This window comes from Malaclemys terrapin, chromosome 1, assembly GCF_027887155.1.
Source record: "Malaclemys terrapin pileata isolate rMalTer1 chromosome 1, rMalTer1.hap1, whole genome shotgun sequence".
Taxonomy (NCBI): Eukaryota; Metazoa; Chordata; order Testudines; family Emydidae; genus Malaclemys; species Malaclemys terrapin.
The window spans coordinates 339,174,719-339,189,460 of record NC_071505.1 but is presented as its reverse complement, the minus strand read 5'-3'; the positions used below and the strand labels follow the sequence as shown (position 1 = coordinate 339,189,460).

Below are 14,742 nucleotides of genomic sequence, written 5' to 3'. Positions count from 1 at the left end.
GTTAGTTTTGTTTAAAATAGGTATTGTCTTATAAGACTGTACTTAGTGTTAAGACTCTATGAATATATTAATCTCACTTGTAACATTCATATTCTGTGCTATAAGGAAATACATAAGTTTTGATTTACAACTTTGAAAATGTGTGCTCTGAACTTGTGAACCTAGGCATGGGAATTGTATCCCTCCTCCCCCCCCCACTCCCACCCCCCTCAGGACTGTCAAAAATTAAGTAGGCCATTATAAGACAGAAGTATTAATTGCCCCATCCACTCATGGCCAAGTGGCCAATGCCAGGTGCCCCAGAGGGAATGAACAGAACAGGTAATCATCAAGTGATCCATCCCCTGTTGCCCATTCCTAGCTTCTGGCAAACAGAAACTGGGGACACAATCTCTGCCCATCCTGGCTAATATAGCCATTGATGGGCCTATCCTCCATGAACTTACCTAGTTCCTTTTTGAACTCTTTTATAGTCTTGGCTTTCGCAATATCGTCTTGCAAAGTGTTCCACAGGTTGACTGTGCGTTGTGTGAAGAAATACTTCCTTTTGTTTGTTTTAAACCTGCTGCCTATTAATTTCATTTGATGACCCATAAGTTTGTGTGTTATGAGGAGTAAATAACATTTCCATATTTACTTTCTCCACACCAGTCATGATTTTATAGACCTCTATAATATCCTCCCTTAGTAGTCTCTTTTCCAAGCTGTAAAGTCAGTTTTCTTTTAATCTCTCCTCATACGGAAGCTGTTCTGTACTCCTAATCCTTTTTCGTTGCCCTTTTCTATACCTTTTCCAATGCCAATATCTTTTTTGAGAGGGGGCGACAAGTTATGCAGGAGGTATTGAAGATGTGGGTGTACCATGGATTTATATAGAGGCAATATGATCTTTTCTGTCTTCTTATCTATCCTTTTTTGAATGATTCCCAACATTGTTTTTTGACTTCTGCTGCACAGTGAGTGGGTGTTTTCAGAGAACTATCCACAATGACTCCAAGATCTTTCTTGAGTAATAACAGCTAATTTAGACCCCATCATTTTATATGTATAGTTGGGATTATGTTTTCCAATGTGCATTACTCTGCATTTATCAACACTGAATTTCATCTGCCATTTTGTTGCCCAGCCACCCAGTTTTGTGAAGTCCCTTTGTAACTCTTTGCAGTCTGCTTTGGACTTGACTATCTTGAATAGTTTTGTATCATCTGCAAACTTTGCCACCTCATTGTTTACCCTCTTTTCTAGATCATTTATGAATATGTTGAACAGTACTGGTCCCAGTACAGACACCACTATTTACCTCTCTCCATTCTGAAAACTGACCATTTGTTCCTACCTTTTGTTTCCTATCTTTTTAACCAGTTACTGATCCAAGATCTAGGGTACCATTTGATCTGGGATAAGTGATTGGTTTCATGGGACTGGAAATAACCTGAGGGGGAAAATATATATATTGTGGCAAGGTAGACTGGAGAGCCTAAGGGGATTGTCTGTGTACTCTATGGTAAGACTGGTACAGTGATCCAGGAGTTCACATGTTGTTACCACTGGTGAAATCTAATTATAGAACATACTACTAGTTTGGGGTGTTGGCCCTGTTTTGGATAGTCTCTCCTGAGGTAGGCACTCACAGTCGTGAGTCTATTCCCAACAGTGTGACACTTCTAGCTAAATGGGTAGTTCCCTTCTTCCTTGGCATGGGGAAGAGGTGCACGTAACTTCCCCAATAATATTACTGTGAGTAGTGCACACCTCAACGCCTATAATTTATTTTATGGGAGTTCAATTGGAGTGTTACTGACAGGGAAATCCCTTACAACTTTAATTTTGGAAAGTTTAACTTCAGCTGTGGACAGAACCTTACTGTACAGCCTTTTCAAAAAACTCATAGACTTTAAGGTCAGAAGAGACCATTATGATCATCTAGTCTGACCTCCTGCACAACGCAGGCCACAGAATCTCATCCACCCACTCCTGTAACAAACCCCTAACCTATGCCTGAGTTACTGAAGTCCTCAAATCGTGGTTTAAAGACCTCAAGGTGCAGAGAATCCTCCAGCAAGTAACCCATGCCCCACGCTACAGAGGAAGGCGAAAAACCTCCAGGGCCTCTGCCAATCTGCCCTGGAGGAAAATTCCTTCCTGACCCCAAATATGGCGATCAGTTAAACCCTGAGCATGTGGGCAAGACTCACCAGCCAGCACCTAGGAAAGCATTCTCTGTAGTAACTCGGATCCCACCCCATCTAACAAGGCAACACTTAATACACAAATCCTCTGTATTCATTGAGTGTGTGTACATACTTGCATACTGATACCTTACTTCAAATGGCACTGTTGTGAAGGCATCTGGGCAATCAAATATACCAATTAAGCCATTTTTATTTCTCACCACAAAGAAATGATTGGAATAGGTCTACCTGATATTTGGTTTAAAATTAAAGTCTCATTTAATATAAGCAGATTTGATTGTGGGACTGAATTGTCATATAGAATTATCCTGTGTAGCCATTTGAATAGGTCTGGAATAACTTGCATATAAATTCACCACCCTGAAAAAATATCCTGCTAAAGTACGTACTGGCTTAAGGAAGCCTGTATCAATATCTGCAGTGTTTATCGACCTTAATGTGGGCTTGAGATGTCTATAAAACCTCTCAACATGAAAAATTCTGAAAGAGATTTTTGGCGGTTACTAATTGAAATATTGCACTACGTGTCTGAGAGCTATGGCTTTTAAAAAAATACTTTAAAAAAAATGCATAATTTAGCCAGAGCTCTGCCAATGCATATTATTTTCAAAAGTGCCTAAGTCCTGTTTTCATTTTTCTACTTTTGAAAAACGGGACATAAATTGGATTCTGGCTCCTAAGTCACTTAGGTACTTTTGAAAATTTTACTCAGTATCTTCGTTGATGATGTAGAAAACGGAATACAACAGCCCATTTTTAGTATGATACCAATTTGCAAGGAGCAGCAAATGCCAGCAAAGATTTGAAAGAAGAAAATACAAAGGGGGCCCAGAATGAACTGAAGTTAAGCAGAAAAGAACTAAAGGGGATTGAAGCTAGGGGGGAAATGCAGTATTATATCTTTTTCTGTGGGCTTGTGTACACTTAAAATGCTGTAGCGGTTCAGTTGCACTGCTTCAGTGAAGACACTACCTGTGCTGACAGGAGCGGGGCTCTCCTGTCAGTGTAGGTAAACCACCTCCCTGAGAGGTGGCTGCTAGGGAGAAGGGAGAATTCTCACATTGATGTACTGCTGTCTACACTGAGTGTTAGGTGGGCGTAACTGCATTGCTCAGGGGTGTGGATTTCAGTTAGACTCAACTAATTCCCTAGTATAGACCAGGCCTCCTCTGTCTGTAACTAGTGGGTGGGTGGGTGGGGGGTGGCGGGGAGAAGAAGTGATCCAGACCTTTGAAAAGGAGTAACCTGGAAACCAATGAAACTGAGACAGCAGAATCAATAGGACAGGAAATTAAATAGGAGTCTGCCCTATGATATGGCAGCAAAATAAGCCAATGCAATTTTGAACTGTATAGTCATCTCATCACTGGAACGTCTCTGTGTACCTATGCGACATAAATAACTGGAAAATGGTGTTCGTTTCTGGGCATCTTAATCCTAGGCACACACTGATAAATTGCACTGAATTCAGAGAAACCCTGTAGAAACAGGGTTCTGGAGGAATTGTTTCTTGGGGGGGATTTAAAAGGAATCAAATGTGTAGCTTGACTGAAAGGGTTGGACAGCAAAATCTGCAAATACTTTGAAGAATAAACAAAAGAATTTCAAAGGAATTATTTAGCATAAGATTGAAATGAGGATTCATACCACAGAAGATAGAAGGGGGAGGATATAGATCAAGATCAAAAGCAAATGCTAGTGAGCTTGTTGGATTAAATCCGTTCCTGTGCACTGAAGACAGAACTGGGAATAGGCTTTTTTATGTAGGAACTTTGCATGACAGGAATGTGAACAGTCTGAACTCTAATTGAGAACTCAGCTTAACTGTACAGAATTTCATGTGGGTCAGGAAGTTATCTGTGTCCTACAGAGTCCATGACTCTGGGAAGCAGGCATGCTTGGTTTTCCTGTCTGCTCTCATTACCACATGGAGTTCCTCAGCTTGCTGGGGACTTGGCTCCCTCTTCTAGTGGTGTGTATTTGTGACCTTTCTTCATAAGTATCCCTTCAGCTGCCCAGGGCAGTTGAATTCTGAGCTAGCTGTGGGTATGCTGGTATGTAAAGTTTGAACACGAGACTATATATTGTGCATGTTGGAATTTAACACAGCTGCTTCCATTGTGGAGAGCCAAACTAATAACTATTTGGATATTTGTAAAAGAAAACTAGTATTTTAGATTTATTAAAATATTATGAAAGCTGGAAGTGGTTCCTTTCATCAGTCTCCCCCCCCCCCATTTCTAAAAGGAATAATGCCCGATTGCTTAGAAAGGAGATAAAGGTGGGGGAAAGTTACAGGGTAACAAACTTTAATCTGTGTGTCTTTATTAGGACAAGTCTTCTAAAATTAATGGAGCAATTACTGGTGCAGACTAATGCTGTGATCTTCAAGATGCATTGTAGTCCAATATAGATAAACTTAGTTTTAATATTTAAAGTCCTTGGTATAAACAGGTCTCTGGGAGTTGACTCTCTGGATCAAGAGCTGTAGATGGTCATTTATTATTTATATGGTATATGCAATCTGGTCAAGCCAAACCACAGCGTTCTTATCAACAGTGTTCAGGGCACAAACACCTCCGGGGAGTGGAGTCATTTTGCAATCCTCAGCAATGCGCGTCATAGTGTGTCTCTGCCAACACTGACAAGTGGACTGTCTCTAAAATGCCACCAAAATTCTACTGCAGCCACTTCTCCAGCTCTCTAAGTATTCTGTGTGAGCTGCAAGTGTAAAACTGCAGACTCCTGGGACAGGTGGAGCTACTGTAATTAGTGTGAACATGTGTCAGGAAATCCTGACTTCAAAATGCTAACCAACTGGGTTTAGTCTTTATGAGTAAGTAGAGAGTAGTATTGAGGTGACTGATAGTAAAAAGTGTAAGGAAGATTGGCTTTACAAATGCAGCACTAAATCCTGTCCTTAAAATCTCTAAGAATGTAGTTCAAGCAATTACCCATTAATGCAAAAAATTTAAGAAAACTTGGTTTAGAGAGGTTATGGAAAATTTGTTCTCTAGAGAGCTATCTCAGACTTATAGTGCAATGGTAGTTACAATACCGTAGTAGAGAAAACTAAAACTGATGACAGAGGTTTAGTTCAAAATGAATACAAATACCCTTCAGAGGTTCATTCTCTCACCTCCATGTATTAGAAAATTCTGAGATTCAGCATGAGCGATGCACTTCATGTGTGGGACATGCCATATTCTTCTTTTGATCAATGTCAGTCATTTCATAATTGGACTTCTTGGCTAAAAGGCACTATGGCAGTGGCACGTTTCTCACTGCAGGGTAGCACATTTCCATATGAAGTTATCACCACCTGAAAACAGGGAAACCACATATTCTATCAACATAAGCTGTTAAATTACAGTTATTATGTAGGAACAAAGTGGCCAACAGCTCAGCACTGCATCCAGACTTGACAGTTGTGTTCACCTACACTGGATTTCTGATGATCGTCTATCCACGGCTTCACATCCCAGGAACTGTCCTCTGGTCAAGAATTAAGCTAGTTCTCTCTCAAGTTCCATTCAATGGCACTTGTGTAGCTGTTTTCTCACTGCCGTTCTGTATTTAGGCATGTCATGCCACAGGAGCTGAGTGCACTGCTACTTCAGAAGCAAAAGTTCAAATTAGAATCTCTAGCTGTACTTCCTTTGGGGTAACAATCGACACCACTGGCACGACCTGTCTAAAACAAGCTATGGTACAAACGTCGTCATGCATTAATTATGGCCATGAATCACTTGTATTTCGGAACTCACGAGCATTCCCACACCACCACTATTTCAGGCTGCTTTGTGTTTTGGCAATACTGACTTTGTATTTTTGGAGTAAATTGAGATCCTTACTGTAAGCATAGTCTCACCTTGAAACCTTGTTTAGGTGGATTCTGTTTTGTATCTGTTTTGAATATGATGATTTATATGAAGCCACATTGTTCCTCAGCCAGTTAAATCATGAAAGTGTAGGGTTGGAAGCGACCTCTAGAGTAATCTATTCCATCCCCTTGCACTGAGGCAGGACCAAGTATACCTACACCATCCCTGACAGATTTGTCTTTTTAAAAAACAAAACAAAAAACAACTCCAATGATGGGGCTCTTAAGTGGCTCCCCCCCCAGACTCATGGGTTGGGATTTCCAAAGGAACCTAAAGGGAACTGAGCACTGAACTCCCCTTTGAATCCTTTGGAAACTCCTCCTGTGCCTTATGAGAGCATGGAGTATTGGAAATTTCCCATGTTCTGTTCCCTTGACAGATTAAAGCTAATGCACCTTATTCTCAATCGCCTTGCACCCCATGTAAATGCTTACACGTGTGCAAAGTGGATATAAAATGCTGCTGTTCTGCAGGGTCCTTTCTGAGCCAAATTGATAAGATGAACAATCTTGTAAAGCAAATGTTTTCTCATAGTCATAAGTACGGCCCCAGGCGTTATTTATTGGTTGTTTTATAGTATTGGTGAATTAATTAAAGCTGAATGATGTGCCTTATGAGAAGTATTTGACATGTTTATCTTTTCAGAGTCCGCTCCTCTTCTCCCGAATAGTATTGAAAATGCTAGATTCCCCTATGATACTTCCTAGTGCTCTGGGAAGGAGTATCTAAGCTTGTTTTGCTATTAAATTCCTTCACAGTTCTTTTAACTTCTAGTTAAAAATTGATTCAGCAGTATGTGGTGAGTGCCTAACTCCCCTCCTGCTCCTATTAGCCAGATTGAGGGGTGCTGAAAATGTAATAACCATCCCATAATATCCTTATCTTCATACTTCCAGTCACCTGTGGCATAGTGGGGGCTCCCCTGACAGCCCATCATGTCCCACTTACCTGACCTCCTGTAGACTCTCTGAAGTTCTGTGGTGCGAGTCTCAACCTAGCTAATGAGGAGGACATTTGCCACACATGGCAGAGTTAAGACCATAGGGCTACATTTTGGACATCTAATTACAAAACCTTAAAGTCTAAAGAGACCATTTATATTCTTCCCCTTTTTAAAATAGGAGTCAGTGGTTTTGGGTTCATACTGCTTCTGCTGTTTGGAGTAACCGGTATATTCATTACAAGGGCACATTATATAAAAAAAATATTTCATTCCTTCTATAACTTGTGTTTTATTTTCAGGCTTCATAGAGCCCAGTGTGCAATTAAACAGACTCAGGTAACTGTTCAGAAAATAGGAAGGGAGATTGAAGAAAAACTGAGACTTACATCCACAAGCAATGAACTGGTAGGCTTTGACATTCAACTTTGAAATCTTACTCTTGCAGACTTCCTTAAAAGAATGCAGTTAAATGATGCCCTATGGAGACACAAGCATCTTTTAAAGCTTCAGTGTAAAACACTCCTTACATTTAATACCCGCTATTTTGAATGGAAACTTATCTGGAAAGTGCAATGTATTGGATTTTGGATTATATCTACATTACTGGGGGGGGGGGGGGGGGGGGAAGAAGAGGGGGAAATTAATAGGTCATTTAATGCTTTACACTGCTAGTGCGTAAACATCAACTGTATAATGAATACAAAACATTTGCCAGCAAAAATAAAATTTTAGAGATTGGGATTAATGATCTACCAGTGGAAAGTGTGGTGGTTTCTAGTTGATTGGGCTGAGTCTAATAATTGTTTTAATTTGCAGCCCAGTCTTTTGGGCTCAGTGCAATGCATGTAACAACTTTTCAGACACACAAATGAGGCATCCATTTTAAATATTAACTATGATTCAGTTATAGCTTTGTGCTCTCGCTGGCTTTTAGAGAAAAGCAACATATTGGCACTAGTTTCTCTCTCAGAAGAGCTGAACTCAGTTCAGAGCTGAGAGCCAATATAGCCAAAATTGCTCATGGTGACTTCATTTAGAAATTTATATTGGCATCCATTGGCAGGCTCCTAGTGCCTTGTATCCATTTAAAAAAAGAAAGTCAATCATTTTGTGATGTGCTAGGTCTTGGACTGAGAATACTGAACTAATTTCAGTAAGTGCCTCAAACTAGGCTAAGGTTTTGACAAAATATGGAATATCCATGTTTAATCCGGTTTCTTAACTATAGAGTGGGTGAAAAGTAATTAATCATTTTACTCACGTGACAAACCATCTTCAGATCCAAAGGTTTGGTGTATATTTTGATGAGTGGCTGTTTCAAAATTTGGTTCATTGTCTTTAGTACTGATACCTTGTAGGCATGCAATGTTTCTAGCTGTCTTTCATAGGTTGTATGTACAAATATATTCCCTACAGGTACAGATACTTCTATGCAAAGACATATATAAAATATATATACTGACCCAGTCAAAATGCTGCAGCTTCCCAACAGACTTGCGTGTTACATCAGACAAAGCCAGACTTGATAGGCTAGTTTCTGGGAAATGATGTTGTCTCCATTGATACCTTTTCCTCTGCTGCCCTCAAAGCGTATAATTGTATGCATGTTCCCTTTAAAAAAAAAAAATCAATTACTGAAAATCCTATTCGTAACTATAATTTAGGCATGGTGTCTTGGCAACTTGTTAGCCCAATTTTTGGTGCTGCTGGGGAATGCACATAATTGAATCGGTTACTGTATTTAATTCAAGTAATCCTTTCAGTATATTTATTGATCAATTGTCTACTTTTTTTGATAGAAAAAAAAGAGTGAGTGTTTACAGTTGAAAATTTTGGTGCTTCGGCATGAGCTGGAGAGGCAGAAGAAGGCACTGGGTCGAGAGGTGGCCTTGCTGCATAAGGAACAAAATATGTTACTTAACAAAGGTGAGTGTAGAATGAAAGGAATCTTCCAGTGCCAGTATTCACAGTTCCCTATCCAAAAGGCCAAGTAGCCTGCTTTGAAAGCATTTAAACTGCTCCAAAAGTGATCCCACTTCATCTTGTATAAGTAGCTGGATTCCCACTTTAAAGTTTGCAGGCCTATGTGATATCTTCAGTCCAAAAGGATTGCACTAAGGCCTTGGCTACACTTGGCAATTCACAGCGCTGCCATGGCAGCGCTGTGAAGCACAAGTGTAGTCGCGTCGCCAGCGCTGCGCGAGCTGTCTCGCAGCGCTGTAAGTACTCCACCTCTCAGAGGGGAGATAGGTATGTCTGCACTCGCTGCACTTGGGGGGGGCGGGCGTTTTCACACCCCTGAGCGCAGCAAGTTGCAGCGTTGTACAGCGCCAGTGTAGCCAAGGCCTTAGCCTGTACAATCTCTGTAGTAAAAGAATTATCAAGTCACAGCATACCAGAGTGATTTTACCTATGGAGCTATACCTATCTTATAGAACTGGAAGGGACCCTGAAAGGTCATAGAGTCCAGCCCCCTGTCTTCACTAGCAGGACTAAGTACTGATTTTGCCCCAGATCCCCAAGTGGCCCCCTCAAGGATTGAACTCACAACCCTGGGTTTAGCAGGCCAATGCTCAAACCACTGAGCTATCCCTCCCCCCGATATTAGAAGATGCAAGTGAAATGACACCAAAAATACTTGTCTGATATCAGTCTAGCCTAACAACTAAAATCATATAAGATTGCTCCATGTGGAGATCACTCCAAGAAAGTCATAGAACTGGAAGGGAGCTTGAGAGGTCATTTAGTCCTGTCCCCTGCACTTGTGGCAGGACTAATTATCTAGACCATTCTTGACAGGTGGCTGTCTAACCTGCTCTTTAAACTCTCCAATGATGGAGATTCTACAACCTCCCTAGGCAATTTATTCCAGTGCTTAACCACCCTGACAAGTTAGGAAGTTTTTCCTAATGTCCAACCTAAATCTCCCTTGCTGCAATTTAAACCCGATGCTTCTTGTCTTATCCTCAGAGGTTAAGAAAAACATTTTTTCTTCCTCCTCCTTGTAACAACCTTTACATACTTGAAAACTGTTATCATGTCCCTGTGACGTTGTGCAGTCTATATGGTTTTATAAAAACATAAGTGAATATAATGTAACTGGAATATCCTTCATGCAAAAGGTCTCTTGTAAGGTATCATTCCAAAGCTCATAATCTACTGAGTGTGATGATCCTATTTGTATAAATGTACCACTCTTGTATCTAAAACTAGAAATATAAAATATAACTCTGAGGGCCTATTGTAATTATGCAAAGTGTGGGCCATTAATGGTGGTTTGGAATCTTGATGATGCCCATTAACCAGGACCATTGTCTGCAGATGGCTGTGTTTTACCTGTGAGTCTTCCTGTATATGTGTGTGCTGGCAAGTGGGTAATGAAGTCTTGCAGTGACACGTGATCATGTCACCTGAACTGGAATCCATCTTTAACCTAGTGCTTTTTCAGTGGGGGGGGGGTGGGGTGGAAACCCAGAGGGATAAAGGGTTCCCGCCTTATGCAAAAGATATATAAAGAGGTGGAAGAGAACAAAGAGGGGAGCCATCATGAAGAATCCCCTAGCTACCACCTAAGCTGGAACAAGAGCTGTACGAGGGGAAAGAATTGTGCCCAGGCCTGGAAGGTGTCCAGTTTGAGGAAAAAATTTACTGAAGCATCTCTAAGGGTGAGATTAGCTGTATTTAGTTCGATTAGACATAGATTTGCGCATTTTATTTTATTTTGCTTGGTGGCTGGCTTTGTTCTGTCTGTTACTACTTGGAATCACTTAAATCCTACTTTCTGTATTTAATAAAATCACTTTTTACTTATTAATTAACTCAGAGTATGTATTAATACCTGGGGAAGCAAACAACTGTGCATAGCTCTCTATCAGTGTTATAGAGGGCGAACAATTTGAGTTTGCCCTGCATAAGCTTTATACAGGGTAAAACGGATTTATTTGGATTTAGATCCCATTGGGAGTTGGGCCTGTGAGTGCTAAAGACAAGCACACTTCTGTGAGCTGTTTTCAGGTAAACCTACAGCTTTGGGGCAAGTGATTCCAACCCTGGGTCTTTGTTGGAGCAGACGGGAGCGTCTGGCTCAGCAAGACAGGGTGCTGGAGTCCTGAGCTGGCAGGGAAAACAGGAGCAGGGGTAGTCTTGGTACATTAGGTGGCAGCTCCCAAGGGGGTTTCTGTGATTCAGCCCATCACAGTCTCCTCTGTGGGTTTTTTTTTTTCCAGACTAAACAAACCCAATTTTTTTCAATTTTCCCTCATAGGTCATGTTTTCTAGACCTTGAATCATTTTTGTTGCTCTTCTCTGGACTCTCTCTCCAATTTGTCCACATTCTTCCTGAAATGTGGTGCCCAGAACTGGACACAATACTCCAGTTGAGGCCTGAGTAGAGCAGAAGAATTACTTCATGTCTTGCTTTCAACACCCCTGCTAATACATCCCAGAATGAGATTCGCTTTTTTTTTTTTTTTTTTTTTTTTTTGCAACAGCGTTACACTGTTGACTCGTATTTAGCTTGTCATCCACTATGACCCCCAGATCCCTTTCCGCAGTACTCCTTGCTAGGCAGTCATTTCCCATTTTGTATGTGTGCAACTGGCTGTTCCTTCCTTAATGGAGTACTTTATATTTGTCCTTATTGAATTTCATCCTATTTACTTCAGACCATTTCTCCAGTTTGTCCAGATCATTTTGAATTTTAATCCTATTCTCCAAAGCACTTGCGACCCCTCCCAGCTTGGGATTGTCTGCAAACTTTATAAGTGTCCTCTGCATGCCATTATCTAAATCATTGATGAAGCTATTGAACAGAACAACATGATTGTGAACCACTGATAAATACTGTCTGCGAACGGTTTTCCAACCAGTTTTGTACCCACCTTATAGTAGCTCCATCTAGGTTGTATTTCCCTCGTTTGTTTATGAGAAGGTCATGCGAGACAGTATCACAAACTTGTAAAGCTTGTATCTAATTTTTAGAAGTGTTCTAGCACTGAAGTTTGTGTCAATTCATTGGATATACAATGCTGTTAAATCGTTTTTCTAATCATTTCTGTTCTCTAGAAAAGGCATTTGAGACTGAATACCAGAGGCTTCAAATGCATAAAGAATCCCTGCATGAGTTGAGAAAAGAATGCACTGCTAAGAGGTAAAGGGATCCATGATTCCATTCATCTTTTTAATCTGTAATTGGAAAGAGGGTCTTGTGATTAAGGCATTTGGACTAGAATCACGAAATAGTCTCCCTCAATTCTTGTGTGACTTTGCGCAAGTCACTGAATCTCTGCCTCAGTTTCCTCATCTGTAAAATATGTAACTATGCACCCTCCTCCTGTCTTGTTTAGCTTGTAAACACTCTGGGACACGGATTGTGTGTATACAGTGCATAAGATGATGGGGCCTTTAGGTGCAGTTATAATATAAATAATTGCTTTATAACACACAAAACTGGTCTCTCAAAATTGAAAAGGGTGCAAGCAATAGAGGCCAGCATTGCTTTCTATAATTATCTTCCCAACTGCAAAGTTATCTGGGGCTTTCTTTTTTGCCAAGGTGGGGAGTGTGATTCTTGGGATTGATGGGGGTTGATAGTGCAAAGAGTTTGAGGTCACTAACAATTGTGGTTTTTCTCCCCCTAAAGAGAACTGTTCTTGAAGACCAATGCACAATTGACCATTCGATGCAGGCAGTTGTTATCAGAACTTTCTTATATTTACTCTATTGATTTGGTAAGTTTCTAACACCTTAAGAAACCTGCTGAACTAGAACGAACTTTTTGTCTGCCAGATGTGCTCTCTAGCTGCCTTCTGAGTAAAATGCTTCTCTCTCCCACACGGTTCAGCTCCATGCTCATGTAAATTTCTCTCTCCTGTTTCTTTTCTGATATTTCTTACTTTGAATCTGACAGTGAGCTTGTCTGGCAGGGACTTAATCTACTCTTGTGTTCCTGCCCCTTTCTCTTTCAGTCACTGGCGTTCCGATTTGGTAATGTTTGCCACAGAACTTCTCCCTATTCTCATCACACATCCCAGCCTGCCCCTACTCTACCTCTCTTCCCTTGTCTTGCTCCAGCAATTTCTTTGGGAATTAATTGTTGCCACCACTGTAGTCAGGCAAATAAGTCCAAAGAAGGCCTGGTGCATGCTTGGACAGTCGCTGTGTCATCATTCACACTGAATTATTTGTCTAACTTAGATTGTAAATGACACAAGGAAAGGACCCTATTGTGCTGCACTGTAACAGGATACTGCCGCCACCCCATGGTAACTTAAACTTGGACCTCTTGTGGTGGCATATGAAATGGCAAGTAAAACTGATAGTGAGAACACAACAGAGTAGCTGATAATAATCTTACCAGACTTCACTACTTAGCTAAACTTCTAACATACTGGGCAAAAAAAATGCTCATCAGAAGATTGAGATCGACAATTCTTTGCTCAACATATGTTTAAGATTTTGTAAGTTCAGTTGAATGAAAGTGAATGCATTCCTGTTTGAGAGTTAGTCTTCTGAAAATATTTTAAATTTAATGTAGAGTGAGAGACATTATTCTGGATTTTCTTAATTTTGAATTTTTTCATCTATGTTAACTGATGCTTTACAAAGTCTCTGTGTAGTCTGATTTTAACATGCCTCTAAGTTTTTTGCTTGGAATTTGCAACTTTTGTCTTATTTTTAAATGTACCATGTCGCATTCTCATTTTCTGCTGTTTTCAAATCCATAGAACGATCAAAAGGATTACTTCGTCTGCGGAGTCAAGCTGCCTAATTCTGAAGACTTTCAAGGTAGCTGGATGTTTTTCATTTAGTACCTAGAGTTGTGATGTTACTTTAACATCTCATAGGGCAGACTTACCATTTTAGGAATCATAGTCCACTTTTGGAGACTGAAAAAATTTAGACAAGCAGATAGTTCTGATCTAATCCTTGTTCACCTCTGAGTAGAACTAGCTGGGACTTTGATTAAACATTCGTCACTGAAAAAGCTGATTTGTCACAACCAAACTGCTTTTGTGAGAAAAGGGTTGATTCGAGTGAATTTCTTGACTCAGAACAAATGTTGGGAAACCTTCAGAATTGTCAGAATATACCATTTCATCATTTTCTAAACACAATTTTTTGGGTTTTTTTGGTTCAAAACAACTTTTTAATTTCAAATCAACTTTATTTTTAAAAAGTAAAAACAATAAAGGTTGACATCTAAATGTTTCAAAATTTCAAAATGAAACCTCAGTCTGATCAAAATATAATTTCAGTTGTTTTGCCTAAATTTGAGGTTTCATACTGGATAGACAACTTTCCCCTGAAATTCTATTCATGGTGAAGACTGAATGGTGACATCATTTTGAAGATTATCTTTTTATCACATTTGCCAGTTTTCATGTGGTAAATAAGCACCCCGACTTTCACAATAAACCAAAAATCAAGCTAATCCCACTTCCAAACAAGGCCAAAAAGAGCCAATCCCCAAGAACCCCAATACTCTGTGACAAGATTCCCCCGGCATGCGGTGTGGGACTGTGGTGGGCCCGCTGTGCACCCCTGACTCTCTCCCTGCCTTGCCCTGCTTGCTGGGAGCTGATCAAAAAAAAGAAGCAGCAAGCCAAAAACTAGCCAACAAGCAACTTACAAGCCAGTTAAGACAACCAGTTTCTGCAGGTTTTTTTTCCCTCCCCCCGTGGGTTTGTCGTGTCTGCTTTTTATGCTTTTACACCCCAGTAAT

The 14,742-nt window shown here is 40.3% G+C and overlaps 1 protein-coding gene across 1 annotated transcript in view; it reads left to right on the top strand.

Annotated features, from left to right (window-relative positions):
* UVRAG (UV radiation resistance associated) overlaps window positions 1-14,742 on the top strand; it is a 147,806-nt gene that overhangs the window by 58,559 nt on the left and 74,505 nt on the right. The window contains exons 7-11 of the mRNA XM_054015837.1: window positions 7,319-7,424; window positions 8,819-8,945; window positions 12,084-12,168; window positions 12,661-12,748; window positions 13,745-13,805. Coding sequence (XP_053871812.1) covers window positions 7,319-7,424; window positions 8,819-8,945; window positions 12,084-12,168; window positions 12,661-12,748; window positions 13,745-13,805 — 467 coding nt within the window. The remainder of the gene's footprint in view (window positions 1-7,318; window positions 7,425-8,818; window positions 8,946-12,083; window positions 12,169-12,660; window positions 12,749-13,744; window positions 13,806-14,742) is intronic.